The 27,385-nt window shown below is 42.4% G+C and overlaps 1 protein-coding gene across 2 annotated transcripts in view; it reads right to left on the bottom strand.

The window, feature by feature from the left end:
- fa2h (fatty acid 2-hydroxylase) overlaps positions 1-21,967 on the bottom strand; it is a 102,051-nt gene extending 80,084 nt beyond the window's left edge. For both annotated transcript variants that reach the window (XM_069901214.1, XM_069901215.1), the window contains exon 1: positions 21,574-21,967. In XM_069901214.1, coding sequence (XP_069757315.1) covers positions 21,574-21,873 — 300 coding nt within the window. In that variant the 5' untranslated portion in view covers positions 21,874-21,967. The remainder of the gene's footprint in view (positions 1-21,573) is intronic.
- Between the last annotated feature and the right edge of the window lie 5,418 nt (positions 21,968-27,385).

Raw genomic sequence — 27,385 nt, 5'->3', positions numbered from 1 at the left:
TGATACTGCTTGACCCACCGATTCCTCTAGCAGACTGTTACTCTAGATCCCATCGTCTACAGTTCATATCTCCAACATTTTACACTGAACTCCATTATGGTAAATTCCTTGAAGTTTTTTGCTTCCTCCCTGATGTCCTCAGTCTCCTGGACGGGGGGGGGGGGGGGAAAGAAAACAAATCACCATCATGGGATCATAGGTCAGATCTCAAACAATGACAAGAATATAGGAATGAGAAGATAAGAGTTTAATGGCAGTGTTAGGATAACTCCTCAATGGAACTTGACACAGGCAACTGTGGAAGTGAGGTTGATGGGTGTATTTAAGGTAGAGAATGAGATAATGATGGGTATTTGATAGGTCAGGGCATCATAGGGAGAAGGCCAGGGAGTAGGGCTGAATGTGAGGATGAACCAGTTCATGATTAGAATGGAGTAGAGTTGATGGACCGATGCACCTAGTTCTGCTCCTATATCTTGAGACTACTTTCTCAGAAATCTGAGAAAATTCAGCATATCCTGAAGGTCTCCAACTTTGACTGAGGCATCAAAAGTAGCCTGTTCAGAAGCATCACAGCTTGTTATGCATCCTGCTCTGCCCAAGACTGCAAGAAGCTGCAGAGCTGTGACCACAACTCAGGTCATCAAACAAGCCAACCTCCCCATCACATTGTATCAGGAAAGCTGCCAATACATTACCCATCTCACTCTAATCATACTCTCTTTCTTGCCCCTTCTATGGTGAAGCCACAAGCATGAAAGACAAATCTCCAAATTCAAGGACAATTTCCTGCTGTTATCAAACTCTTAAAATCAGTGCAAGGGCAGTGAAAGATCCATTTAACTGCTATTTCCTTTACATCTTGCACTATTTCACTTATTGTACACTAATTCCCAAGTTGTTTTTTTACAGCAACACCTTTTGTAGGAATTGACAAACCCAATTAGCACACAGAACTGAGCTTTCTACTCAATCGTGATACATATGACAATAAACAATTTCATTTAAATGTAATTCTATCATCTTGGGAATCCCCAGCCCATGACTATTCAAAAGACAGCTATACATCGAGATCAGCGCAGTCTTCAAAAGATTTTTAATCTGTATTGTCACCAAGATGTACATCTTTTGCAAATGCATGCCAGAACTTGAGCAAGAAAATACCCACTGCATTCTCCATCATCTTATGGTTTGTTTGTATACTTTAGAAATTTCACAAAACACTTAGAAACAGATGATGCTGTTGACAAAATACTTAGGAATCCTTTAATCCATTAGAAAGGATGCATCCTAGCACAATACATTGTAGCATTGTGAAGTTGGTATGAGATCAGCAGAAAAACATTTTAACATTAAGCATAAAATGCACACACATGGAACCAAACCATTATTAAATATCCCAATCAATCTATATTCAGTTTTATTAATGAGTCTGAATGACTCATAGGATGACTTACTTTCATGTACGATCTGAGTTTCACAATTGCTGATTAAACCAAGATTGAATTTGCAGTTACCGTCCCAGGTGGAGTTCAATAGATTGCAGGATAGATTGCATGGGAGGTGTATTCCTTCCTGTTTTGCTGAACTTCCACAAAAACACCCAAAAGAGAAAGTTTTCAGTGCCATCTTCAATGCTCCTTCGTTTTAGTAGTAATGGGCTGAAGATTTTCACGTTAATGGAAAAAATACTCTCCACCCCTACTTTCTTCCATGGTGGTTCTGAGAACCTTGTTCACTTGGCAATCTCTTGCCACAACTCTTAAAAAATCAAGCACAGCCAATGGAGTGGATAGATGGAGAGTGGTGATGACCACCAGATCAGACCAGACCAAATGCAACGAAAAGGACAAAGCAGATGCAACACTAGTTACTTTGAAGAAAGTTGCTTGGGCTTAATAACAATGTCCCTCTCGTGCAGTCTATTTCCTAACATCTGTAGATTTCAGCATCAAGTTGAACAGCAATCATACAGAACTATCTCTCAAAGGTATCAACCAGGAAGTTAAATGAAGCATAAACATGGTACATGACAAAGAGAAATGATTTTTAAAAAATGAGTAAATATGTAATTATTTTTAAATTCTTAGCTGGTTTAATTACAATGCCCTTCAAAAATTAAAACTGTCGAGCAGTAATAATACTTTCTCTTACGACTAAAAGATCACTCACTTCACACAAACATGTAATATTCTCAGATGTATCAGTTAATGAATGGAGCGTAAAAATAACTTGAATTCTTTCTGAATTCCTGATTTCTCAGCCAGGGAAAATTATAACAGCACATCCAGAGGAGATATAAATGAATGGGAAAGGCTTCTGAATTTCCTTGTTTAACTACTTGATCCAGAGGTTTCTGACTACAATTATGGCAAACTTAATTAAAATTCCAAATACAAATTGCATCATCCAAGTTTGTGCTATTGTGCCAACATTGGACTGGATTTGTGTACTTAGTCCAGCCTCCAAATTTTTGTCTGTATTCAACATAATTTCATACCAACTCAAAACTATTTCCCATCCCTCAAACAATTGCAGCTTTGAATCCAAATGCATCAATCTGCTTCAGATAGATGGACAGAAAGCAACTTATTTTCAGTCACAAGCAGATCACAATCTGTAATTACTATTCTTTCATTCCCAAGCAATCTATTCTTTTAAAATTTTTTTAAAAATTTTTCACACTATAAACCATACTGACCAAAATACATACATTTTTCTCTTGAATATACAGTGTCATTTTCTCCCCTTTTCCCTCCCTTCCTCCCTCTCACCCCTTCCCATTTATTCAAAGTTCAATCTATAAGATACATTAAACCCGTTAAACAACCTCGTCACTTAATAAAAATAAACAAGAAAATTTTGTCCTTTACTTTTATATACTGAGTCAGTTCTTTTCGTTGTCTTCTCCTTCTGTCATTTTAGGTGGTGGAGGTCCGCGGTAGGATTTCTCTATTGTATTTCATGTATGGTTCCCATATTTGTTCGAATATTGTGATGTTATTTCTTAAATTATATGTTATTTTTTCTAATGGAATACATTTATTTATTTCTATGTACCACTGTTGTATTCTCAAGTTGTCTTCTAATTTCCAGGTTGCCAAGCAATCTATTCTTGATGTGATTTTAAATCACATTTGAAAATAGAATCAAAATTTGTTGTCATGAACATGTTTTGCAACAGCATTAGATGCATTAGGTGCAAAAGTTGTTCTAAATTAATTAAAAATAAATTTGTGCAAAACTACAGGAAAAGTGTGGTGTCTGTGGTTCATTGTCCATTCAGAAATCTGATGGAGGAGGGGAAGCTATTTTTCCAACGTTGGGTATTCATCTTCAGTCTTCTGTATCTCCTTCCGGAAGGAACAGTGAGAAGCAGGCATGTACTGGGTGGTGAGGGTCCTTGATGATAGAGGCTGCTTTCCTGAGATACTGCCTCTTATAATTACTAAAGACCATGATAATGTTGCCCAAGTTCACAACTCTCTGTAGCCATTTTCCTACCACGTGGATTGGAACCTCTATACCAGACATTGATGCAACTGTAGTCAGAATGCTCTCAACAATACATCTGTAGAAATTTGCAGAGTCTTTCGTGACAAACTAAATCTCCTCCAACTCCTAATGAAGTATAGCCACTGGAGAGCATTCATGATTGCATCGACATGAATGCTCCAGTATAGATCTTCTGAGATGTTGACACTCAGGAACTTGAAATTCTTTACCTTCTTCACTGCTGATCCCCTCAATAAGGACTGGTTTGTTTTCTCTTGATTTCCCCATCCTAAAGTCCACAATCAGATTCCTTAATTTTGCTTATGAATTAGCCGATATATCTCCCTCCTGTATGCTTCCTCATTGCCACCTGTATCGCCAAATTTCTAGATGGGATTTGAATTGTGCCTGGCCACACAGTCATTGGTGCAGAGTCAGTAGAGCAGTGGGCTAAGCATCATCCTTGAGGTATGCCTGTGTTGACTGTCAGAGAGGAGGAGACTGTGTTACCAATTCATACTGACTGCAATCTTCCGATGAGGAAGTCAAGGATCCAGTTGTAGACAGAGGTACAGAGGTTTTGAAGTTTGCTGAGGGGATGATGGTATTGAAAGCAGAATTGTAATCGATGAAAAGCAGCTTGATCTACATGCTATTGTCCAGGTTCTCTAGGGCTGAATGAAGAATCTGTGAGATTGCATCTGTTGTGGAATGATTGTGGCAGTAGGTGAATTGCAGTGGCTCCAGGTGTTTATTTAGCTACAAGTTAATTCTGGCCATGACAAACCCCTCAGAGCATTTCATCACAGTAGATGCAAGTGCTACAGGGCAATAATTATTGAGGCAGCTCTTTCTGGTCTTTTGGGCACCAGAAAGATTGATGCTCTTTTGAAGCAGGTGGGAAAACATGGCATTTCCTAAAATTACCAGCATCTTCATTCTCAAGCATCTCCCATCTGTCCTACACCAAGGTAATGGATGAGTAAAGAGGTCTTAAAATATGGCAAAGAACTAATAGACAAGCCCATGCCAAACTCTTAAACCCTTCACTAGCAAAATGTCCAGAAAATACCAGACTGCAGATAACTTCAGATCACCAATTCACACAATCTCTACAGCAGCCTGTATGGAAATCATAGCAGTTTTCCCACTCTGTGCCTGATGGTGAAGGACAGAACTACACTGCACAGAAACAGTTCTTGGACCATGAAGCACCCATTTACACTTACTCCATTTAATTCATCTGCAAATTAAACCCTCAACCAGAACAATGTCAACTCTTAGATCGAGGGAAGTCTGCTTTCTAATTTAAGCTTCTCGTTCAAGCCTTCCAATCTCTCCTGAAAGCTGTTCATTCAGATCACAATATAAAAAAAGAGGCCATTTGGCCCATCAAGCCAGATGGCCTACACATCCTTTCACTATTGTTTTTAAACCCTTCTGTGGATTTCCCACTTTAAAATTCTGCTGCTTACAAGATAACTCTTTCCCCTCTAATTCTGTCCTCAGCAGTCCAATTTTCAAATCACTCCACTAATAGCTGGTAAGCAATGAACCTGCTTCCTAAACAATTCATTTTCCTCAAAGATGGATACATACAATAATATTTTGTAGCTTTCATCAACTTTTTAAACAAATGTACAATGGCTTGGGAAACTTTAATAGTTTTGTTAAAATTTTTTTTACGTTACACTGAATTAAATAGAACAATACAGTACAGGCCCTTTGGCCCTTGATGTTGTGCTAAAAAAGTACTACACCCTCCCTACCCCACAACCCTCCACTTTTTCTCCATCCATGTGCCTAAGAGTTTCTTAAATGCCCCCAATATTTCAGCCTCCACCAACATCCTAAGACCACGCTTTCTTCTCCATTCTTCCTAAAATCATGCACCATCAAATTCAAGTACTTTTTCTTTCCCACTGCTGTCGAGACTCTTCAACAAACCTCACAAACAAAAGTGTTACTTTTGGTCTGTTCCACCTTATTACTCTGCACTCTTTACTGTGTTGTTTACTGCACTCAAGAATGGCTTGATTTGCTGGATAGCACACAAAACAAATCTTTTCACTGTACCTTGGTACATATGACCCTAGCTCAGGTTTAAATGCAGACACAGCAAACAGCTGGGGTAAAAAACTTTCGAATAATTTTGGAAGTCAACTTTTCAAAGAAGCCTTGCTGCAAATTGTTGAAAAATTTGCCTGTTTCACTTGTAGTTGGGGTAGGAAATTATTTATCCAAATCAATTCAATTATATATTTCCCTTCTTTGTTCTACTCTCCAAATATTTCTTTCCAAATTCTGCACCATTTCCTATTTTTGTCCAACTTTTGCAAAGATTCAAAAATCATCCGTAATTCTCAGGTTTCCTATTAATTGTGGCAACATTACAAGTCTCTACCCGAAACCTGAACTTAATGTTGAGCACAAAAGCCAAGGGTGGTACAACTTGAATTTACTTCGAAAGAAAGTCCATGCATTAATCTTGAATTTCTGAATGGAGTAGGTCATCAAAGACTCTTGTAAATTTCTACAGGTGTACTGTGGGGAGCATCCTGACTGGTTGCATCACTGTCTCATATGAAAGTGCCAATACATAGGACAGGTAGCGGCCACAGAAGGTTGTAAACTTTGCCTGTACCATCATGGGCAATAGTCTTTCCTCCATTAAGGACATCTTTAAGAAGCAGTGCCTCAAGAAAGCAGCAAGGGCCCTTCACCACCCAGGTCATGCCCTTTTCTCATTGCTACCATCAGGGAGGAGATACAGGAGCCTGAAGACACAGAGTCAACTCTACAAAACAAGCTTCTTCCCCTCCATCAGATTTCTGGACAGACAATGAACCTATGGACATGACCTCGCTTTTTCTCTTTGTAGCATGACAATTATATTGTTGCTGCAAAACAAATTTAATTACACTGTTCATGACAATAAACCTGGTACTGAATGTTTGAAAGCATCTGCAATATTCCCAATTATGTGGAATAATTAAAAAATTGACTATAAGGCAGAGCTTTAAAGGTTCAGAGGCAGTATAATTTGGAGTGAGAACACTTGTGTAAGAACTGCTACTGGCCATCATGTGGAAATCAAAGATACACAGCTGGCCAAGGGATTGGAGCATTCTAGGAAGGCGTTGCCTGGCTGACAAAGTTTTGAAGTTTTGGGGAAAAGAGGTAGAAAAATGGGGGATAGTTTGCAAGAACTGGGTTCCACAAAAGCAGATATTTGCAAAGATAACAAGATTATCTATTACAACTCATGGTGGCCTTCCACAAAAAGCGCAAACAATTTTAGTTTTAAATCGTCAACTGAATTCAATTTCTTAAGATAAATTTATCTTTAGATTTAAAATAATTCCATTAATCTAGGCAGAAAGACAATTTGCACACAAAATCTTACAAGATGTTGCAGGTTAAAAGAATTGCAACATCCAAATCAGGAGATTTATTTGAGATTGTCTCCCCACCCCCTCTCCACCCCCACCCCCCCCCCCCCCACCACAGATCAATGAGGATTTTTTATTGTTTTGTAGCATTCGTGCTACTCGAAGCGGAGAACGACGCACACACCAAAGTCTTGTAAAACGTGACTGGTTTATTGCCCTGACCATCGTGTTTATATGGACCTCAGGCACTGTTGTCAGGGCCCCGCGTCATCAGAGCGCCAGCCTGAGTTTGGCCAGCGTTCCCACCGTGGGGAGGTCTCCTGGGACGCCAACCAATGTCACCCCCAGGTCTGCGCAGTCACCTCATTCGTCAGCCATTTTGCGGGCTGGTCCATATCTCTGTGCGCAGGCCGCTACAGTTTCAGAAATCCTCATCCAAATATTTTGGATAAATGAGGATTTTGTCTCGTGGGAAGAAGCTATTCCTCAGCCTGGTGGTTCTGGCTCTGATACTTCTACATCTTTTTCTTGACAGGAGTAGCTAGAAGAAGCTCCGTGAGGGGAGGTAAGGGTCCTCCCTGATTTTGCAAATCCTCCTTAAATGATAATCTTGGTAAATCACATTGTTTGCGGGGTGGGGGAAGAAAGAGGACAACCTCAGTGATCCTCTTTGCCACTTTTATGGTCTAGTGGGTTGACCTCCGATCCAATGCCCTACAACAACCCTACCACACTGTGATGTAGATGGTCAAGACGCTCTTGATAAACCTCCTATAAAAAGTTGACAGAATAGAGGCCAATAGCCTTGCCCACCTCAGCCTTCTAAGGAAGTGCAGTCGCTGCTGCGCCTACCTGTATTCTTAGCAGCCTGATCTACTCACATTAAACTTATGATTGTATGGCACTGCACAACAATAACACCATCTACAAATTTGCCACCAATGCCATGGTGGTAGGTTGTATAAAGGATAGGGATGAGACAACATACAGGATGGAGATTGAAAACTTGACTGAATGGCACTCAATGTCACCAAATCTAAGGAGCTGATTGTTGACTTCAGGAAAGGAAAGCCAGAGGTTTACAATCCAGTGATCATTGGGGGATGAGCAGTGGAGAAGGTAAGTAATTTCAAATTCTTAAGAGTCACTATCTCGGAGAATCTTTCCCGGACCCAACACACCAATGGCATCATGAAGAAAACACATCAGCGCCTTTACTTCCTCAGGAGTTTACGGAGGTTTGGTATGACCAGCTGCATCACTGTCTGGTATGGGGACATCAATAACCCTGAGCACAAAGCCTCCAAAAGGTAGTGGACACAGCCAAGGACCCTCCCCACTATTGAGTACATCTACACGGAACACTGCTTTTGGAGAGTAGCAGCAATCATCACAGATCCTGTACACTCTCTGTTCTCTGCTGACATCAGGAAAGAGGTGTAGGTGCCATATGACTCGCACCAAGTTCAGGAACAGCTGCTACTCCTTCACCAATGACAAACTCAGACTCATTTAAGGACTCTTACTTGTACACTTCATTGATTTTCTTTCTTATTCCCTCCGTATTGCACAGTTTGTTTACATTTGTTATCTATTTACAGTTCTTTATTTGTTTACATTTATATGCTGTGTAAGGTTTTCTCCCCACTACCAATTAGTGATATTTCTGCCAAACCCACAGGAAAAAGAATCTCAGGGTTGTATGTGATGTCATGTATGTACTCTGAACAATAAATCTGAAATCTGACAAATGAGTGTGTCCAGGATTGGTCACTTTGAACATCCCAAATATCTTTTGGCCACTTGGCCATTTCTCTCAACTTCTTGCCATACCATCGTATTCCGTAGCATCTACCCTTGACTTTCTCAAATGGAATTGTCAACTTAGTTTATTCCTTTCACACAAGGCCACTTACATCCAAGCATTGCATCCTTCCATGAATTCACCTAGCTTCCCTGTAAATGCATTTATATTTGGATTTAACTACTCCACATCCCAACTACTAAGCAAGGAAGTTTCACACAAATACACCATTGAACTTATTAGTTACTCACTTCCGTAACAATTAGTTTTTAAGTATCCTGGAATTATACCAAAGCTTTTCATCTGTGCAAATCATTTACCTGTCTAACTCAGTCCAATTAATAGTTAAACCACCCAAAATGACTGCCAAACATTAGTGCACTTAGGAACAAAACTGTGCAAAAGCAAAGAGCCACACAAGAAGAAATATGTTAACAATTTTTTTTGTTGTTTTTCCATTACTGTTGCTCAATCCAAACAGTTTCCAACAACACCCCATTTCCCCCCCCCCCCCTCAAAACCCCGGTCCAGAGACCCTTCTAGTTGGAGTGTCTTTGTTTTGGGCGAATCTGAGGTCAGCGTGATTACTTTATGTACTGCCGTAATGATTATTCTATTATTCAAAAAAATTCTGAATTTCAAAGTGTCTCGTCCCAAGGGTTTCGGATAAAAGATTCTGTACTTGTAGTTCAATTAAATCCAAAATGCTCATATCCTTCAATGAATTGAAATCACTTTTGTCCAGCTATGACACCATGAAATTTGGAAAACTGTTTATTCCTCAGTACATCACATTCTGGAATCAATTCAACTGTAAATGTTTGGTGTACTCATGATAAAGTATGTCGACATGAACTAATGCTATCTCATATCTACCCCACAACTAACTCTTAGAATGGTAAGCTACAAGGAAAAAACACTGGACCAGATCATTTACCTGTGGTTCTCCAACATTGAACTCTGTCTGATAAGGTGGGACAGCTTCTTGGTCTTTTGCATTAGCTCTGAAAGGTAAGGTGCCAAACCCATCTGGTCTAAGTTTCTGCACTAGTCCTGTCAACTTTATTAAATCGCTCATTATTTTATAAATCAATACCAAATTTGCGGCGGTGTTAAATCTTTATTTTCACAATGTGACATGCAGGTCACTTCCCAGTAACTCTCCCAATTACTCGATATTCACATAGAACCAGTGCGCAGAATTGTTCTATGCGACAAGGGCATCACTCAACTGAAGTAAGCAAGCCATGCTTCAACTGCCAAGTCCATCCAATCTGGGATCCATCTCCAGCAAATTAATGTGCTTAACTCTAGGTCTACGAATGCAGCAGAGACCTAGAATAACATTTTAACTACCAAGAAAATATCACAGTCTGCACTTAAACGGAATACAAATCTTAGAGGGTTAAATGGAGAAGAGTTACATATGCAATAATGGAAACGCAAGTCAGATTTAAGAGCAAGTACTATGGGGAAGCCTTTACGAACATAGATACATTTTCCATTCCAAATGTCTACAGCTACTCATAATGGGAGAGTGGTAAGCAGAGCATAATGTGGATGACCTAGAAAACAACTGGAGCATTGTGAGTTAACAACACAAAAACAAGGCCGATTCTTTAGAAGGGAAAAAGAGCAAAATTGAGGAATTTAACAACAAAATGAAGAATCCATTTAAGTTGTGCACAATAGATTCTTTTAGGACACTGCCCTTGAAATAAAGGACATTAATCTATTGGTGCCTGATCTGCAATTTGCGAGGGATCTGTAAACAACTTCAGCATTCGTTCCAATTCTGAAGCTGACTGCAGCAGGAGCTGAATAAAGGTTACTCTTGTCTCCTGTGACAAGAGACAGAATGCCAGCATCAGGAAGAGATGGCAAATGCAAAGCACCAAAAGCTTCAACAATGTGACAATATCCAGTATTATTCATAGAGTAGGCAGCGAGAACAATGCTGCAAATGGGATTTAATATTTACCAAGTGTTCTCTGCATCACATATATTTAGATTGTTAACTAGAGAAATTGTTCTGATCAAAAGGTCACACAAAGAGTTGATTTTTTTTTTAAAAACTACAGCATTTGGCTCCATAGGGTCCATGCTGGCTTCCAACAGTCCTGTTTCTCTCCCCACCAACTAACTACCTTCCCTCTCATGACAGAAGTTCTTCACAAATGCTTATCAACTTATCTAATTCTCTTGCCACTTACCCTCGAGGGATCATTTATAATGAACCTTGCAGTAAGTCTGAGGGAAAAGAAGTAACCAAAGCACTTGTCAGGTTGCACTTTCCTCCCATGACCAAGTGGCTAACTCTACAAAGTCAGCACTTCTCCGGTTTCTGCTAGCCTACTGTTTTCCCTCCCTTCCCTTTCCCCTTGTCTTCTTTCTTTCAGTTCTGGACCCCCTTCCCTCTCTATTCAGAGCCATCCTTCCTTGCCCTGCTTGATGGTGTGCCCTCCTTCCCTTACCCACCTATTACCTTCTGCCTTTGGTGTCATGTTCCTCAACCACCACCCCCCAACCATTTTGTTCGGGTACCAGCCGACATTTTTGCATACCTTGATGAAGGGCTCAGGCCTGAAATGTTGGTTATGTGTCTTTATCTTTGCTATATGACCTACTGAGTTTCTCTAGCATTATGTTTTTACTTCAAGCATGGTGTCTGCAGACTTTCATGTTTTACTACAGGGGCTTCAAGAACCTTGTCACAACACTCCTCAAATCTTTCACAGATGCATCAATATTAACCAGGATTTGGGAAGGATCGCTGAACTTCAAATAATGCCATTTTCTCCATGTACTAGGGAAATGTTTTTAATGCCTTATTCAAAACATGGAACCATGAAAAAAAAATCTCTTGCTTAGCAACGACACTTCAGCATGATCAATGTATTCAGTGGAGTAGGCTTTGAAATCAGTCCACTGACACTAGGCGAGAATCTAACGGGAAGTAAGCCATACATTCAGTTAACACAGCTGCCCAATAAGTATATGCACACATTTAGCAAGGTAGATCAATCATATTAACCAGCACCTTCATTGTAGCAGCTCAGCTTCTGGTTAATTAGGGAAAGAGTTTAAGGAGAAAAAAAATTTGGCACGACAATGTCTGATCTACTGGGCAGCAATAATCCCTGCACACCAAACTCCTGAGATTTGGATGAGTTACATCAGATATCTCAAGGAGCAGCAAATCAGCCAATATCCCAAGTATTGAAGTTCAAGATCAGTTATTCTCTACCAGAGCTCTACACACTCCCCACCCCCACATACCACAACGCATTTGTTAAAGCCTCATTTTCTTTTCACCTCTTGTAACAAATAAATTTACTAAAAACATAAAATGTGTGTTTTTTTTTTAAAAAGTTGGTAAGAGAGAAGTACGGAAGAAACCAAAACACAACTGCTTCACGGGGAAGGAGGCCCATAAACTTTCAGCAGAGGGTCAAGGGGGGGCCACAGCCAAAAAAGGTTGAGAATGGCTGCTCTAGATAGACTCAGTTGCCTACATTGACTTGTGGACACATTTAGCTCCACACCAGATCTCTGAAATATTACACGGTCACAGGAAAAATTCACTATGTGGATAGAGGAAAAGATGCAAAGACATGTTCAAGGCCACCTTGTCAGAAAACAAACATTTCCCATTAATTCCTGGAACTCCATGGTCCATAACTGTTCAAAGGTAGAAAAAGTATTTGTATATTATAATTTTTTAATATATATATATTATAATTCTAAATCATTATCTGCCCCTAAAGTAGCCTCCCTATTAAAGCATATAATTACAATATGGAATAAAATTAATGGTCAAATTGGAGATGGGGTGGGGGTGGTGTCTTTCACCTAAAGCACTCCTGGCTCAAAATATGTTAATTCCATTAATGATTAATAATAAAATTCTGGACACGGTCCCAGAGAGGGGTCAAGTGTATTGAGGATTGTTATGAGCAGGTACAATTTATGACATTTGCGAAAATTAGGAATAAATATGGAGTTTTAAATACATCTTTTTTCTGCTATCATCAGTTAACATTTTATTTAAGAGCCAAATTATGTCCAGCACTAACCTTACCACAATGTAGCAAAATAGAGACTCTGGTTCAAAGGGGAGCACAAAAAATTTATTTCAAAAATGTATTCCTTACTTCAGGCAGGAGCCCCTCAACAAGGGCTTGATTACTCAATACAAAGGTAGGAATCAGATTTGGGTATAGAAATTGATCTATTTTGCTAGTCATTGTCTGACTTATGTCAGGACAGCATGGTCTACACTATTAATGTAGCTATTGCTGGTGAATACAACTTCTTGCATCAGTTACACCTTAATCCACAAAAGTTACATAAATTGAAATTGGAAATATCAGACCAATGTTTTCAATGTTGTCAAGAAGTGCCTACTTTCTTGCATTCAAACTCGTGCGGCCTTTCTGGGAAGATTTAGGTAATCTCCTGGAAAATATTTCTGGAATTCGATACCCTCAGGCACCCAAATTATTTTTATTATTGAATTTAGAAGACTCAAGACCTAAAATGAGGCTGTCAGAAATATTGATTAAAATTCGTTAAGCTCACTTTAGCAGTGGCCAGGAAATACACAGCAGTTACTTGGAAATCTGATTCCCAACTAGGTTTAGTCCGCTGCAAGATAGAAATGCATCATTGTGTTCACCTGGAGAAGATCACCTATAACCTCAGAAACAGGTGTGATGTATTTTTAAGAAAATGAAATTCATACCCAAGGTACATCAGGGTAAATCTTTAACGATTCACCCCTTCCTGTCTCTTACCCCCTGGTGCTCAAAGAGCCAAGGACCCTAGGTAAAGTCAGTCAGGTTATTGTTCCCTTGATGGGAGTGGGGTTTATCCTAGGTGAGCCTAATCTTTTCTTTTTTTTTAAAAACTTTTTCTTTTCTTCTGGTTTGAGGGGGTCCACTTGTTCTTCTTGTACATTGAATTTGCATTTTTGTAGTATTATTGTAATTTTTTTCTTTATTATAAATGAATCACATGTTGACTTTGTCTCTCACTTTCTTTAATATCAACATGGGGATTGATATATGTATTACTGTAGTGAGGTCGCTACGGCTCCAGCTTGGCTATAGCCCTAAGGCTCCAGCTCAAATCCACAGAAGACACACACACCAGTGAGTGTATTCAACACTGAGTTTATTCAGTGGCAGTTCTGCCTTTTATAGTCAGGTCGGCCACATCACCAGGGCGTGGCTTGAGTGGGCTGGCTGCCAATTGGTTATCTCAGATGCCCCGATTAGGCCCCCTGCAATCCACCGGCAGTGATTGGTCAGTTTAACTGCTCTGCCGGCGGTCTATGGAAACAGGCATTTCAGCCCACATGATGATTTGCCAGTCGCCACATTTGATGGCCATTTCCTATATCGGCCTGAGCCACGGGCTGCTACATCCCCACCTGCCCCGAAGCTGATGATCAGGGCACTGTTTTTAGGAGTCCAACCCCTGCGCTGTGAGGTCAGGTGAGTGATGGGCTGGTCAAACTCCAAGTTGGCCAGTTTCAACCAGTTGAGTGTGAAAGTCTCTTCCCTGCCGCCAATGTCCAAATGACAGATGGAGCCGTTGTGTCTGAGGACACTGTATGACCCCTTGTAAGGCCACTGAAGAGGTGTCCAGTGAGCCCCACTCCGAACAAACACATATTTTGTCAGTAAAGTTCTTTGGAACGAAAGTGCAGGGTTGGCTATGGGGTCTACTTATAACAGGGTCCAGGGACCCTAGGGACATGTGGTCACTGGGGCTCCCCGAAGTCCTCAGTGGCCAAAACAAATTCACCCAGGGTGCGCCATAGACTAACTTGGCAGAGGATGCCTCGAGGTCCTCCTTGGATGGGGTACGAATGCCTAACAGGACCCAAGGGAGTTCATCGTCCCAGTTAGGTCCTGTATGCCATGCTTTTAAAGCTGCCTTAAGGTGTCTGTGGAAACTCTCCATTAACCTGTTGGGCTGTAGGTGATAACCGTGGTGTGGAGTTGGCTCCCCAGGTCGTCTCTATGACAATGCCTGATTCAAGTACTTAAACTATTTTACATTTTTATCTAATTTCCATCACCGGCAATAAATTGGTTCCAAAATATAGATAAAATACCAACAATGCATGTAATTATGAACAGCATAGACAAGATAGTTGTCTCCGCTCCATCCTCAACATTCATTGGAGCGACTTCATCTCCAACATCGAAGTACTCAAGATGGCAGAGGCCGACAGCATCGAATCCACGCTGCTGAAGATCCAACTGCACTGGGTAGGTCACGTCTCCAAAATAGAGGACGATCGCCTTCCCAAGATCGTGTTATATGGCGAGCTCTCCACTGGCCACTGAGACAGAGGTGCACCAAAGAAGAGGTACAAGGACTGCCTAAAGAAATCTCTTGGTGCCTGCCACATTGACCACCGCCAGTGGACTGATATCGCCTCAAACCGTGCATCTTGGCGCCTCACAGTTCGGCGAGCAGCAACCTCCTTTGAAGAAGACCACAGAGCCCTCCTCACCGTCAAAAGACAAAGGAGGAAAAACGCAAAACCCAACCAACCAATTTTCCCTTGCAACCACTGCAACCGTGTCTGCCTGTCCCGCATCGGACTTGTCAGCCACAAACGAGCCTGCAGCTGACGTGGACATTACCCCTCCATAAATCTTCGTCCGCGAAGCCAAGCCAAAGAGAAGAGACAAGATAGAGGTAGATATGTTTCCATTGGTGGGGGAGATCAGAAGTAGGGGACTCAATTCAAGGTTGAAGCTTTAGGGCAGAGATGAGGAGGAATTGCTTTTCCCAGAGGGTAATGGATCTGTAGAATTCGTTGCCTGTGGAAGCAGTGGAGGCTACCTCAGTAAATATATTTAAGACAAGGTTCAATAGATTTTTACATAGTAGGGGAATGAAGAGATATGGGGTAAAGGTGGGTCAGTGGGCATGAGCCCATCATCAGATTAGCCATGATCTCATTGAATGGCAGAGTAGGCTTGAAGAGCCGGATGGCCGACTCCTGCTCCTATTTCTTATGTTTCTCATGTTCAAATTCTACAATTTTCCAAATTTGAATTCTCATTTGCCATATCTGGATTCCCAACATGCACAAAGTTGATAACCAATGTATTGGACAAAACTGAAATTAGGACTTCCTCTTGGATTTGAGACAATGCCATCCTGCTCCCATCCAGGCCTGGATTAATCATTAAACAAAATAAGCACATGATTAGGGCGCCAGTGATTTTTTTTGGGGGGGCGAAGAAATGAGGTGTGTGGGTCACACAAATATACACACCCACATACACAGAGGTTATATTTAATATTAGTGGTGGAGTCTGGCCTGGATGCAAACTGAAATTTTGATTCTACTATTTCACATTCAGGACTTAATGAGTCAATGTCTTTCTTGTCAGACAATTGAAGGGTTGAGGGGGAACCATTGTTGGGTTGTCTCAAATCCAAGTGGAAGTCTTAATTTCAGTTTTGTCCATGAAGTTTGCAACTTTAATTTGAGTGTAATAGATGCTATATAAATGAACAAAGTAGCAAACTTTATATAGCACCTATCCATCCCAATACAGGTGCTGGATATTCTAACAGGTTAGCATGCTGCAAGTTGCAAGTGAACTTGGTCCACAACCCCAATTATTGCTTTTACAGAAAGATCATGGAATTGGCTGTGACCAGCTGGGAGAGTTTGAACTCCACGCAAAGGGTTCGCAGCATACCCTCAAAACTGTATTACAGTCCTAGCCTAGATTATGCATCTACACTCCTGACCTTGAATTCACAACTCATGATTCAATTTTAACTACTTCCTTGATGGTAAATCATTCCAATGTATTCTTCAAATGTTAAGGATGAAAGCAGACAAACTTATAGTATTTCATTATGACAATCTGCAAAACTAATTCCAAAATCTAGTAATCTTCAGGTTGGAAACAAAAAAAATCTGTCAAACCGTTTTATTTAAAAAAAGAGCAAAAATGTAGAGAATATTAACCCTATCAGACAAGCCCGAGCTCTTTTTTTTGTGGGGGTGGGGGGAGATAAAGCAATATTCAATAAATCTCATGACTGGCTCAAGAATCCAAGGACAGGTTACTGTACATCAGCAGTTTAACAAATGGCAACCAAAAACTAAAATTGTCAAAAAGCTGTTAAATTAACAAAAATGCAAATAAAGTAACCTTTTGTCATTTTTTTCCAGGACAAATATCCTATTTGATATTGCAGAAAGACTTGATAACTTATCACAATAATTCAATGCCAAGAATAAAATGTGAACCTTTCAACTAAATCAGTGAGAACCCATGGAGTACAGTCATTAGGAGGAGTTTCATGGAATGAGCTTCAATTTCTTATTGAGGCTCCATTTTTGACCAACTTCCACATTGTGGGAATGATCAGTGAAAAGTTTTCAAAGTGAAAAAACTTCATAGACAACACTGTTCACAAATACCATCGTGTCTCTGGGCATTATTTCCATTCCCAAACGCTGCAACTTGTCACCAGTCTCATCACCACATGATCCTGGGCGTTTCTTGTGGCAACATTTGACTCCACTTTCAATTTTTAATGTAACCTCTTGGAAATAAACTTCAAAAAAGCCACAGATTTAAAAAAAATACATATTCTGGGAATGTGAAAATATTCAGGTCTGTGAAAAATCTGTGGGTGAAGTTCAATGATTAGAATTATCAGCTTTTTAAAGTTAGAAAACATCAATTTTCCCTATCAAATGTCAAGCTAAGTTTTTCCTGGTTTCCACTTCATTCATAAAACAACAAGTCCCTCATTTCTGCTGCCATGATTTTACATTTAAGGCTTGGCCCAATGATTTATGGGTTGAGCAAGACAATACCTTGTAATACCCACATCAAGGGTTGACAAATACAAAGAACAGCAACTATTCCAAAAGGGCATCAGGTAATTGCTGAAGTAGACAATCAGGGAACAAGAAATATGTGGCAGAGCAGCACACTTCAATTCAAAGAATGAGGAAATATACAAGTCTAACACAAGCACTCCAAAGATGCGTGCTTATTAGTTCATTGCTCTGCTCGTTATTCACCCAAGAATGTGTGGCCAGGCACAATTCCAATGCCATCTACAAGTTTGCCATTGACACCACAGTTGTTGGCAAAATCATGAGTATGACATCATGGAAATAGATTCTTTGACCCAACTTTATCCATAACAACCAAGTTGTCTACCCAAGCTTTCTCATTTACCTGTTTTCAGCCCAATTTCCTCAAAACTTTTCCTATCCAAGTACTCTTTTAGACATGACAAATGTACCACTTCTTCTGACAGCTCACTCCACATAGATGCCATATGGAAAATGTGTTCCTCAAATCCCTTCTCAATCTTTCCCATCACCTGAAATCAGTGCCCTCAAGTTTTGGACTCATCTGCTCCATGAAATGGGTGATGCCAATTTAGCTTTTGATGCCCCTCATGATTTTATACAGTTCTACCAGGTCCCCTATCAATCCCTGACTGTCCAAAGAGAAAAATCTCACACTATCTTTGTAACTCAAGCCCACTAATCCCAGCAACATTCTCCAGCATCTTTCCTGCACTCTTTAAAGGTCAATATTTTTTTGATTATAACATGACAAGTACTCTTCCAAATATCTTTTCCAATTTCAGGGAACTCCATACATATACTCCAAGTCTCTTTGTCCTACAATACTTTCCAGGGGCATGCCAATCATCATTAAAGTCCTGCCCTAGTTTAACTTACCCAAGTGCAAAATCTCTAATTTGTCATCTGCCATACCTTGGAAACTTCCCAAGTTAATCCTAATGTTGTAATCTTCTTCACTCTCCACTATATCACAAATGTTGGTATCATTCACAAACTATACAAACTGCACTTTAATATAAATGATGAACAACAGCGGACCCAGCACATGAGGGCATGGCATACCTCTTGTCATTGGCCTCCAATCTAAGTAACAGATCTCCATCAAGCTAATTTTGCATGCGATTGTCCAGCTCAACCTGGACACACACAATCTGAGCTTCCAGATGAGCCTACTACATGGAACCTCGTCAAATACCTTCCTAATGTCCATGTAAATAACATCTACCATACTGCCCTTCAGCTGCTTGGTCACCTCTTCCAAAGGAAAAACCCTCAGATTTGTGAGACACGATTTCCTACCAACAAAGTTAAGCAAGAATTTCTGCAGATGCTGGGGATTAGTGCAATTTACCAAAGTGCTGGAGAAACTAAGGACATGCAGCTTCCATAGGAAGACGATCGGGACCTGAGTCCTTTGTCCATCCCAGGTGAAGGACTCGGGCCCAAAAAGTTAATTACCCTTTTCTTCCCATGGATACTGTACGAGTTTGTCCAGCACCTTTGTGTATTACATTATTATTCCATGTTATGCCTTGCCTTTTTGGAACACATGTCGGCACTGTCTCTCATAATCTTCTCCAGTAACTTACCCACAACTGGCATCAAGCTCATTAGTCTACAAGTCTCTGTTCCAACTTCCTACCTAGCAAAGCCTCAGATACAGAACAGAATTAATTTATTGGAATGTGTTTAGTGGTCCAAACAGATTTGATGGAAGTGATTGAAGCCAACACATGAAATGAATGAGAAACTATTTACACTTAATGGAACCAAAAGAATGGAACCACCGTAAAAAAAAGCCTTTTACAGTATCTTGTGATGCCAAGTGTCTGCCTGAAGATTGTAATTTTTGAAAGAAAATTGATAAAATATTAAATGCAAATATTTCCAAAATTCATAGGTACCTACTGAACAGCTTTATCAAAAAAACATTTTTGAATAATTTGGAAATGTGTACGAAGTGTTGGAGTGCATTTTCTTTTAAATGGTAGCATTTCTTGAATTTAATGGCAGCACTGATGCAGGCCCAGGGAGAGTGGGGAGTGTAGACAAAGCTCTCCCTCACAGGAGTCTACTGCCCAGTCCTGCTGACACCTCTGTACGTGCTTTAAATGGTCTATTAAAGGAGCTGATGATGTTTTATTTAAAATCTTGCAACTCGGGTTCTGAGCCCAAAGTGACTCTGGCAGAAGCAGCAGAGGACCAGTAATGGGGAGAGCAGCCCCCATTGAGAAGCAGAGGAGACAAGCCCAAGTATGGGACCACTGTAGCGGACCACTGAGGTGCTCTGCGGCTGAAGACGGTGATCTGTTGGCAATTGGAGGGTGAGGAACCCACACAGGCTGAGGGGTGCTGGCAGCTAGGGGTCAAAGGACTACACCAGGCTGTCGGAGATTGGCTCACGAGAACCAGGCATCAGAACTGAAATTCAAGAGGGTGCTGAGGCAAAGAGAGCTCCCAAAAGGGCCTGGGCACTGCACACTTCATCGATTCAAAGATTTGTAACTGGGGTCAGATGGCTTGAGCTGAATTGGAGCCTTGGGCGGCTGCAGGAGTGCTGGAGGTGGACATTTGGCGATTCTGGGGACACACTTGGTTTCTCTTTCTCCAATTGTAAGGGGATGCAATGCTTATGGCAAATTTTTGCTTGCCTTATGGTAGACTAAAGGTAATTTTGCATAATATTAAATTTGTCTCATTACCTGATCTACCTTCATAAAAAGACCTTAAAATTAAGTCTACCTTGCACTAAATCCATTTTACAAAAAAAAGCGAGCAAAATTGCAGGAGAAACTTAAGTTGGACCCGCAGCGACCATAGGAGGCAAAGATATACTATACTGCATAACCAATGCTTGAGGCCTAAGCCCGAAACGTTGGTCTTCTGTGGACTCTGGGACCTGGTGAGTTTCTCCAGCACTTTTGTGTATTTACCCGTGAGTCTACAAATTTTGTTTCAACGCCCGTTCTGGAAATTAATTTCTTGCACCCCGACTTGAAAACATCTGTCTGTCTCCCAGGGACACTTCAGAATCAAGATAAACTTAATCAAACTGGAATTAGCCTGTGACCCTCCAATCCAGAGTACACGGGCCAACACCTCACTGCATTATGTAACCAGAACCCAACCTTTCGTTTTCGGCGCCGACGATTTATTCTGCAACAGTGCTTAAAGATTGCCCTTTCCTTCTTTCCCCGCCCCCCTCCCCTCCCTGCAAGTGGTTGGGGAGGGGGAGTGTTCAGGAGGAACAGAGACTGGAAGCTGTGGGCCCCACGTACTCGCTGAACCGGTTTATTTGCACCGGTCAACGCCCTTTACAAAACACACACGGCTCTTCGCAACACCTATTTCTCCAGGGCAGGAACCAGTGCGCGAACGCACCCACCCTTCTCTCCTGCCGGGGCACCTCATGCTGCTCCAGTTGAGGGCTCCTTCAAATCGGTTTCCTCTTTCCACGATATCACATGCCTATGCAATTCTCTCCCATCCCCAAATACTTTTGATCTGAAACACTCTTCGATAACTTGGTGCTGCTTTAGACCTCAGCGGTGGGATGGCGAATTCAGAAAACCTCCACCTGCCCGCCCCCCCGCTGCCAATCCCGCCACCCAGTCCCCCCAGCTGCCCCCTCCCTCTCTCCCCCTCAGCTGGCTCGAGACTACGCTCATCAAACCCAAGCCAAGGAGCAGCGCCCTGTTGGTGGCCTTTCCAGGTGTGCACGGCTACAAGCGGAAGCTCCTCCCCCCACCCAGCCAGCCAGCTGCAGCCCCCTCCGTGTGGGGGAGCACTGCCCCTCCACCAGGGCACCTGTTCCCTCGCTATTCCGTGCACTGTTACTGGCGGGGAGGAGAAGGACTAACTTTAAAGTGAGAGTCATCCCCGTTACTGGCGAGATGACACGGCACAAAATGCCATTTGAAGGCGGCGCCTGCATTAGAGGACCCCGAAGGGAGGAGGAGATTGGGGGGGGGGGGCAGCAAGGCAAAGAAACGGCACCTCACCTGTTGCTCCATGCGGAATTGTTCCACGTCCTCTTCCTCGCCCTGCCCGTCACCCTGCCGCAGCTCCCCGATGTAGTACTGCTGCAGCCAGCGCCGGGCGTTCGGGCTGTGCCGGTGCGGCGGTCCCTCCATGTCCCGGCTGATGTCCCTGCCCGCGCGCTGCACCAGCAACTGCTGGCCGCCCGGGTGCCGCGGGATGAAGGCGGACACGTCGTAGACCCGCCGCTCGTGGACCACCCAGCAGGACTCGGCCGTCGCGTGCTGCTGCACCTCGGCCAGGCTGAGGTAGCGCTTCTCCATGTCCGCGAGCTGGGGGGACCCCCCTGGTCTGCGTGTGTGGGGAGATGTGAGTGTGTCTGCGCGCGCTCGCGTTCCTCCCGCCCCGGCCCGATGACGCCAACGTGCACCTGACGCAGAGGGCGCTTGCTGCAGGCTGGTTGGACGGGGGCGGGGGGAGTGGACCGGCTTGGTTCCCTTCACCCGGGCTATTCATCACCTGAATCCGCTCCTCCTTTCGCTAGTACCTTGCTTTCATCAGCACCGGGTGCAGAATGCGGCAGTGGCTGGCCATTTGTCGCCTTGTCTAAGCACCCCTGATTTCAGGGGGAGGGCATCAGACATGAATCAAGGATTCCAGATGTATGGTCCTCACATCCAACCCTGCAGTTTCCACTAATTGGTAGTGCAACAAAAAAACTCCACAGCATCAACGTGCAAGCATCGAATATTGGTCCTCCTTCGGTTCGAAGAAGACACATTGTTGTGCAGTTCATCTGTGGACACGAAGGTGACATTGCGGTCCCAGTCTGGAAGTGCAATGGGGGCTTTGGAAGTCCATTGTTGCAATGACTGCAGCTGCTGCTCTGCGAGGCCATTCATGGCCTTCCATCAGTTTTTGGCAGCGCCCGTCTTCAAAACTGGTGGCACAGGGCTCGCCAACGGGACCTGCCAGCAGCCGCAGCTTCTCGTGCTCCTGGCCGGATGTCACAGTGGCATAGGATTTCCTCCACAGTGCCTTCATAGTACTTACGTGGACGACTTTGAGGTCTCCCTCAGCTCACTGGAGAGCAGTTGACGAGGCAGACAGGCCATTCTGATGACATGTCCCACCCACTGCATCTGGGCTCTGATGATCAGGGACTCAATGCTGGTGGTCTTTGCATGGCCTATGAGCTCCAGGTTGGAGACACAGTCTTGCCAACGAATGCCAAGGATGGAACGGAGGGCGCGCATGTGGAATTTCTCCAGTTGTTTGATGTGACGTCGGTACAGAGTCCAGGTCTCACATCCATGTAGGAGAGAAGGGATGACCACAGCTCTGTTGACTTTCAGCTTTGTGGAGATGTGGACGCTGTGTTGATTGAGCACTCTGGTACACAGCCTCCTCAGGGCCTGGTTAATCCTAGAATCAAATTCTTTGTCCAAAGACCCAATACTCAAGATGATGCTCCCCAAGTACTTGAAGCTGTTTACATTTGTCAGTTGGGTATCGTCAACAGTAATTTTTGGTTCTACGGTGCTGATGTTTGGCATGGACTGATGGAGTATTTCAATCTTGTTCAGATTGATGGTCAGCGTCTGAGACTTTGTTCAGCCTTAACTGTACATCACTATCTTTGTGCGCCAAGAGCGCAGGCATCAGCAAAAAAATGTTTCTTGAATGACTGTGTAGAGGCGCTTTGTCCATGTGTTCAAGTGGCGAAGGTCAAAGAGAGAGCCATCCAGTTGGTCGTTACCTGATGTTCACTCCCTCTCCAGCCCTTAGACAGCAGAAAGCCTCCCTGTTTACAGCATTAAGTGCCTTTGTCAGGGTCTATGAAGACACAGAAAAGAGGTTTGTTCTGTTCGATCCAGTTCTCCTGAACTTTTCTCATGGCAAATATCATGTCCACTCCGTTCTGGCCGAAAGCTGCACTGTGCCTCCAAGAGATTCCTTTCCGAGACAGTGACCAGTCTGTTCAGGAGGATGCGACTGAAAATCTTGCCTGCGATGGACAGCAGTGAGATAACCCTGTAGTTTAAACAAATAAAGAACTGTAAACAGGTAACGAATGTAAACAAACTGACAAGCAGAGCAAAGAAAATCCATAAAGTGCACAATTCAGTCCTTAAATGTGTCCCTGATTGAGTTTGTCGTTGAGAAGTCTGATGGAAGAGGGGTAGCAGCTGTTCCTGAATCTAGCGATGCAAGTCTTGTGACACCTATACCTCTTTCTGATGGCAGCACCAAGAACAGAGTATGTGCTGGGTGGTGAGGGTCTATGATGATTGCTGCTGCCCTCCGAAGGCAGCATTCCCTGCAGATGTTCTCAATAGTGGGGCGGGTTTTGACTGTGATGTCCTGGGCTCTGTCCACTACCTTTCGGAGGGCTTTACGCTCAGGTGTATTGGTGTCCCTATACCAGACCATGATGCAACTGGTCAGCATACTTTCCACCACACCTCTCTAGAAATTTGCCAGGGTTTCTGGTGCAATATCAAACCGCTGCAAACTCCTGAGGAAGTAGAGGTGCTGATGTTCTTTCTGCGTGATGACATTGGTGTGTTGGGTCCAGGACAGATATAGTTTGTGATTCCCAAGAACTTAAAATTGCTCACCCTCCCCACCTCTAATTCTCCAATGATATCACTGGATTATATACATCTGTCTTTCCTTTCTTTTTTTTTCTTTCTATTTTTTTTTGCTGTAGGCCCCGGCCGGTTCGTGAAGGGCGAAGGACGGCTGCCCTGCAACCATTTGAGGGCGGCAGCCGCGCCGGAGAGTTCACCTGCCGTGGAGGCTTGAGCAACATGTTTGGGGAGGCCTCCGGCCGCCATGTCATGACGAGCCGAGGGGTGAAGGTCATCGATCGGGTCAAATATGGTTCAGTGGGCCTGGCAGCGCTGTCCCACCACGATGGGACTAACCGGGGGGGGGGGGGGGCGGCTTTCCTTTCCTGAAGTGAACAGTCAGCTCCCTAGATTTGGTGACATTGAGTGCAAGGTTGTGATTGGTGCACCATTCAGCCAAGTTTTCAATCTCCATCCTGAATGCTGATTCATCCCTTTCCTTTATACATCCCACAACTGTAGTATTGTCAGCAAATTTGTAGATGGTGTTACTGTTGTGCCGAGCCACACAGTCGTAGGTGTAAAGTGAGCAGAGCAGAGGGAAAAGAACCCAGCCCTGTGGTGCTCCAGTACTGATGTTCTGAATAGAACTGTTAAACAGGGCAAATTTCTTCTCCTGAAGGACCTTGGTGAACCAACTGATGCTTGTTTCTCCTGAAATCTTGTGCAATTTCTACCTCTTTTCAGATATGCCCTATCTTTTGTGGGCAGGACATGTCTGGGCAATTTTTGACATTGTCAGGTAGATGCTGGAACTGTTTTGAAAACTGCACAGTTTTTGAAAACTGCACAGAAATGCTGCCGGTCTCACAGCGTCCAAAAGAGATAAAGATATATGACCGACGTTTTGGGCCTGAGCCCTTCTTCAAGGAATAAGCAAAAAGCAGGAAGGCATCTGAATAAAGACTGAAGACTGGCTCTGTGAAAGGATACGGGGTCAAAGGGGGGGAGAGAAAGTGTGAGTGCTAGGGAAAGGTGACAGAAGGAAGAGGAGGGGGATAACCAAAACCAGAGAAGTCAATGTTAATGCCATCCAGTTGGAGGGTGCCCAGTAGGAAGATGAGGTGCTGTTCCTCCAATTTTCGGGTGGCCTCAGTCCGGCAGTGCATGAGACCATGGACAGACATGATAGCAAGAGAATGGGACGGGAAATTGAAATGAGAGATCCACACTATTGCAGCAGGCAGAGCTAAGGTGTTCAACAAAGTAATCTCCCAGTCTGCGTCAAGTCTCTGATGTAGAGGAGACCACAACAGGAGCACTGGATGCGGTAGATAACCATTCACGTGAAATGTTGCTTCACTTGGAAAGGTGGTTTGGGTCCCCGAATGGTGGTGAGGGAGGAGTTGTGGGCTCAGGTAAAGCATATCCTGCAGTCACAGGAGTACCAGGGGACGATTGGTGGAGAGGGAGAGTGACAGGATTATATACATCTGTCTGAGGGAGTGATTAATTCAGAAGGCAGTGAGGGGAGAAGAGAGGAATATGTATCTGGTGTTGGGATCATAGAGCACTACAGCACCGTACAGGCCCTTCGGCCATCAGTGTTGTGCCGACCTATATATATTCCTTTAAAAAATAGTACAAAATTCTCCCTACCTCGTAACCTATTTTTCTTCCATTCATGTGCCTGTCAAAGAGTCTCTTAAATGTCCCTAATGTTTCACCCTCCACCACCATCCCTGGCAAGGCAGTTCAAGCACTCAGAACTCTGCGTAAAAAAACTTACCCCGGCATCTCCCCTAAACTTCCTTCCCTTCACTTTCTATGCATGACCTCTGGTGTTTGCTGTTTCTGCCCTGGGACACAAGTGCTGGATGCCCACCCTATCTATACCTCTAATAATCCTTTTCCCACTTCTGCTTAGGTTTATAGTTTATTTCATTTTCCTTATCTTGCACCTTAATGTACATGTTGGTTATAAATCTTTTAATTATCATTGTCTGTAATCATGTTTTCAAAGCTGCTTCCTTCAGGTAATCTCAAGCTGTTTCCAAATTTAATAAGGTTTCAATTGATGATATGCAAACATTGAATAATAAAAATTAGTCCATATTTGTACTTCATCTGTTCAAATGTTAATAAATTATTTCCCAAACAACAAATTTCTATTCTTTTGATTCCTTTACTCTCCCATTCTCTAAAGGAAAGGTTGTCTATTTTAAAAGGGATTAGCGGATTTTGCGTCAATAGTAATTTTGATATTTGATCATTTGTTTTTTCCCTTTCTAAGTGGATCTTCCATGTATTAAGTAAATGATGCAGTACTGGTGAGTTTTTATATTGCACCAGCTTTTCATCCCACTTATAAATTATATGTTCTGGTACCTTTTCCCCTATTTTATCTAGTTCTATCTTAGTCCAGTCTGGGTTTTCTCTTGTCTGGTAAAAATCTGATAAATACCTTAATTGTGCGGCTCTATAATAATTTCTAAAATTTGGTAACTGCAAACCACCTTGGTTATACCTCTCTGCTAATTTATCTAGTGCTACCCTTGGATTCCTCCCTTTCCACAAGAATTTCCTTATTATTCTCCTTAGCTCCTTAAAGAATTTTTCTGTTAAGGGAATTGGTAATGTTTGAAATAAGTATTGTATCCTTGGGAACACGTTCATTTTAATGCAGTTTACCCTCCCTATCAATGTTAGTGGTAATTCTTTCCAATGTTCTAAGTCTTCCTGCAATTTCTTTATTAGTGGATGATAATTTAGTTTGTACAAGTGGCTTAAGTTATTATCTAACCTGATCCCTAGGTATTGGATTGCTTGTGCTTGCCATTTAAATGGTAATTCTTTTTTAAATTTTGTATAGTCTGTGTTACTCATTGACATCACTTCACTTTTATTTGTGTTGATCTTGTACCCCAATATTTCTCCATATTCCTTCAATTTCTTATGTAATTCTTTTACTGATCCCTCTGGTTCTGTTGGGTATACTATGATGTCATCTGCAAATAAGCTGATTTTATACTCCTTCTCCTTTATTTTTATCCCTTTTATTTTATTTTCTATTCTTATCAGTTCTGCCAAAGGTTCTATTGCTAAAGTGAACAATGAGGACATCTCTGTCGAGTTGACCTACTTAATTTAAAGTGGCTCAATACATGTCCATTTACTGTTACCTTCACCAATGGTCTATTATACAATGCTTTAATCCAATTTATATATTTTTCTGGTAGATTGAACTTCTGTAATACTTTAA

This window comes from Narcine bancroftii, chromosome 10, assembly GCF_036971445.1.
Source record: "Narcine bancroftii isolate sNarBan1 chromosome 10, sNarBan1.hap1, whole genome shotgun sequence".
In the NCBI taxonomy this organism is placed as follows: Eukaryota; Metazoa; Chordata; class Chondrichthyes; order Torpediniformes; family Narcinidae; genus Narcine; species Narcine bancroftii.
This window is presented reverse-complemented; position numbering and strand designations above follow the sequence as displayed.